The sequence below is a fragment of the Gavialis gangeticus genome, unplaced genomic scaffold (genome assembly GCF_001723915.1).
Source record: "Gavialis gangeticus isolate Ggan-Ray unplaced genomic scaffold, GavGan_comp1, whole genome shotgun sequence".
NCBI lineage: Eukaryota > Metazoa > Chordata > Crocodylia > Gavialidae > Gavialis > Gavialis gangeticus.
The window spans coordinates 58,956,465-58,958,195 of record NW_017729033.1 but is presented as its reverse complement, the minus strand read 5'-3'; the positions used below and the strand labels follow the sequence as shown (position 1 = coordinate 58,958,195).

Sequence of the window (1,731 nt, the reverse complement as noted above, 5' to 3'; positions counted from 1 at the left end):
TATTTTGGAGAAGAGATATACTGGAATTCCCTGACTGATAAAAGTTGTTGCAGCAAGCCTGGCAAACCTAAACAACAAGTAACATTACTTAGAAATGTATTCATTAAAAGAATTTGAACAATAATTTTGTGGCTGGTTTCACTTTTCCGTGTGCCATTAATTACCTAAATGAGTGGCCAGATTACACTTTAAGCCTCTGGTTAATCACAACTTGAGTATATCATCTGCCAGGTTGTTGGTTTTGCTTTATTTTGTTTTTTAAACCTGGATCAGATTTGTTGTACAGACCAGGCTTACACTTGTACTTTGTTACCAACATTGAAAAAAAAAAAAGCAAATCTATTAAAAACATATCTTGCAATGGATGGCACACAAACACTGAAATCACACACACAAGAATTTACTTTACAGATTTTCGAAATGCTGTTGAAGCAGTGATGACATTGTAATGCATATGGACACATGTAAAATAATCACCATTTCTACATATTATTAGCTATACCTCTTGCTGCTTCCTCCACTGGAAGGATGGGCACGAGCATCACAGCCAATTACTACGCCTCTTTTATTTAGGTCACTGAAGTTCTTTTCAAGGTATCTACAAAATCCCTAAAAGACAGAAAGTTCATAGAACCAAACCTTAGTATTTCATATATGGTTGCAACAAATTTTAAAAGTTTTAAGAAAGAAAGCAAGTGAAATACTTCATTAAGTTGATTTTGGATACAATCTTTAGGATAAATAAATACAAATCTCCAACTAAGAAAATGATCCAAGTTGTCAAAGGACTACAGTGAATTCTGATTATTTTTTTTATAATACGAGAATTTCAAAATAAGAATTCCAAATATAAAGGGTAAGCACGATTATTTGGGATAACAAAAGTAATTCAGATATCCTCTTCCCTACCTGGGAACTTGTCATCACCAGGGGTTTTCTGTTTCCCACGGAAAAATGGAGAAAACCACGGATTCTGTTTTTATCAGAGAAAACGCGAATTTCCCTTTTTGGCAGAGAAATCTGTGGATTCTTTGCTTTTGCAAAGAGCTCTTGCAAACTGGCACAGCTCCAACCTGCAAGAGCTGATTGCAGAAAGGGCGGGAAATCCCCAGCCCTGGCCAGAGGGGCAGGGAGAGGGGGGAGGGTGGGCCTGAGCCTCTGAGGCAGCCAAGGCCGGGCTCACACACTCACCCTTTGCCCCCGGAGCATGGAGGTAAATGGGGCTTCGGGCAGGCACACCACAGCTGGGAGCTGGGCCAGGGGGTGAGGGCAGGGGTGTCCCTCTGCAGTGGGGCTTTGCAGGCAAGTGATGCGGGGCGCAGTGTGGTGGTGCCCACCATATGCAGGCCACACACATGCTGCCCAGCCGCCTGTCCAGGGAAGGGGAAGAAGGAGACTGGCATGTGGTTGGAGCACAGCTCTGCGGCTGGCGCAGCAGCAGCCACGGCGAGGGATGGGGACGCGGGCTGGCACTTGGCCACCACTGCCACTTACCTGGAGGACTGTGATGGCTGCTGCCTACAGAACCTCCTGCTGCTGCCGCGGAGCCATGCCCAGAGCTGTACAGCCAGTGGCAGTGGTGTGGTGGGGATGGGAATGGCTGCATGCCACCTGGCCACTACCACTTTATGCTGCTGCCACTGGCTGCACAGCTCCAGGCACGGCTCCGCGTCAGCAGCAGGAGGTTTTGTACGCAGCGGCAGCCTCCCATGCCAGCGGTGACTGCCGACA

The 1,731-nt window shown here is 46.3% G+C and overlaps 1 protein-coding gene across 1 annotated transcript in view; it reads right to left on the bottom strand.

Annotated features, from left to right (window-relative positions):
* The window catches only part of PGM2 (phosphoglucomutase 2), a 30,654-nt gene that overhangs the window by 26,936 nt on the left and 1,987 nt on the right, over nucleotides 1–1,731 (bottom strand). The window contains exons 2-3 of the mRNA XM_019526221.1: nucleotides 503–609; nucleotides 2–67 (exon numbers count right to left, since the gene is read on the bottom strand). Of these exons, the coding sequence (XP_019381766.1) occupies nucleotides 2–67; nucleotides 503–609 (173 nt within the window). The remainder of the gene's footprint in view (nucleotide 1; nucleotides 68–502; nucleotides 610–1,731) is intronic.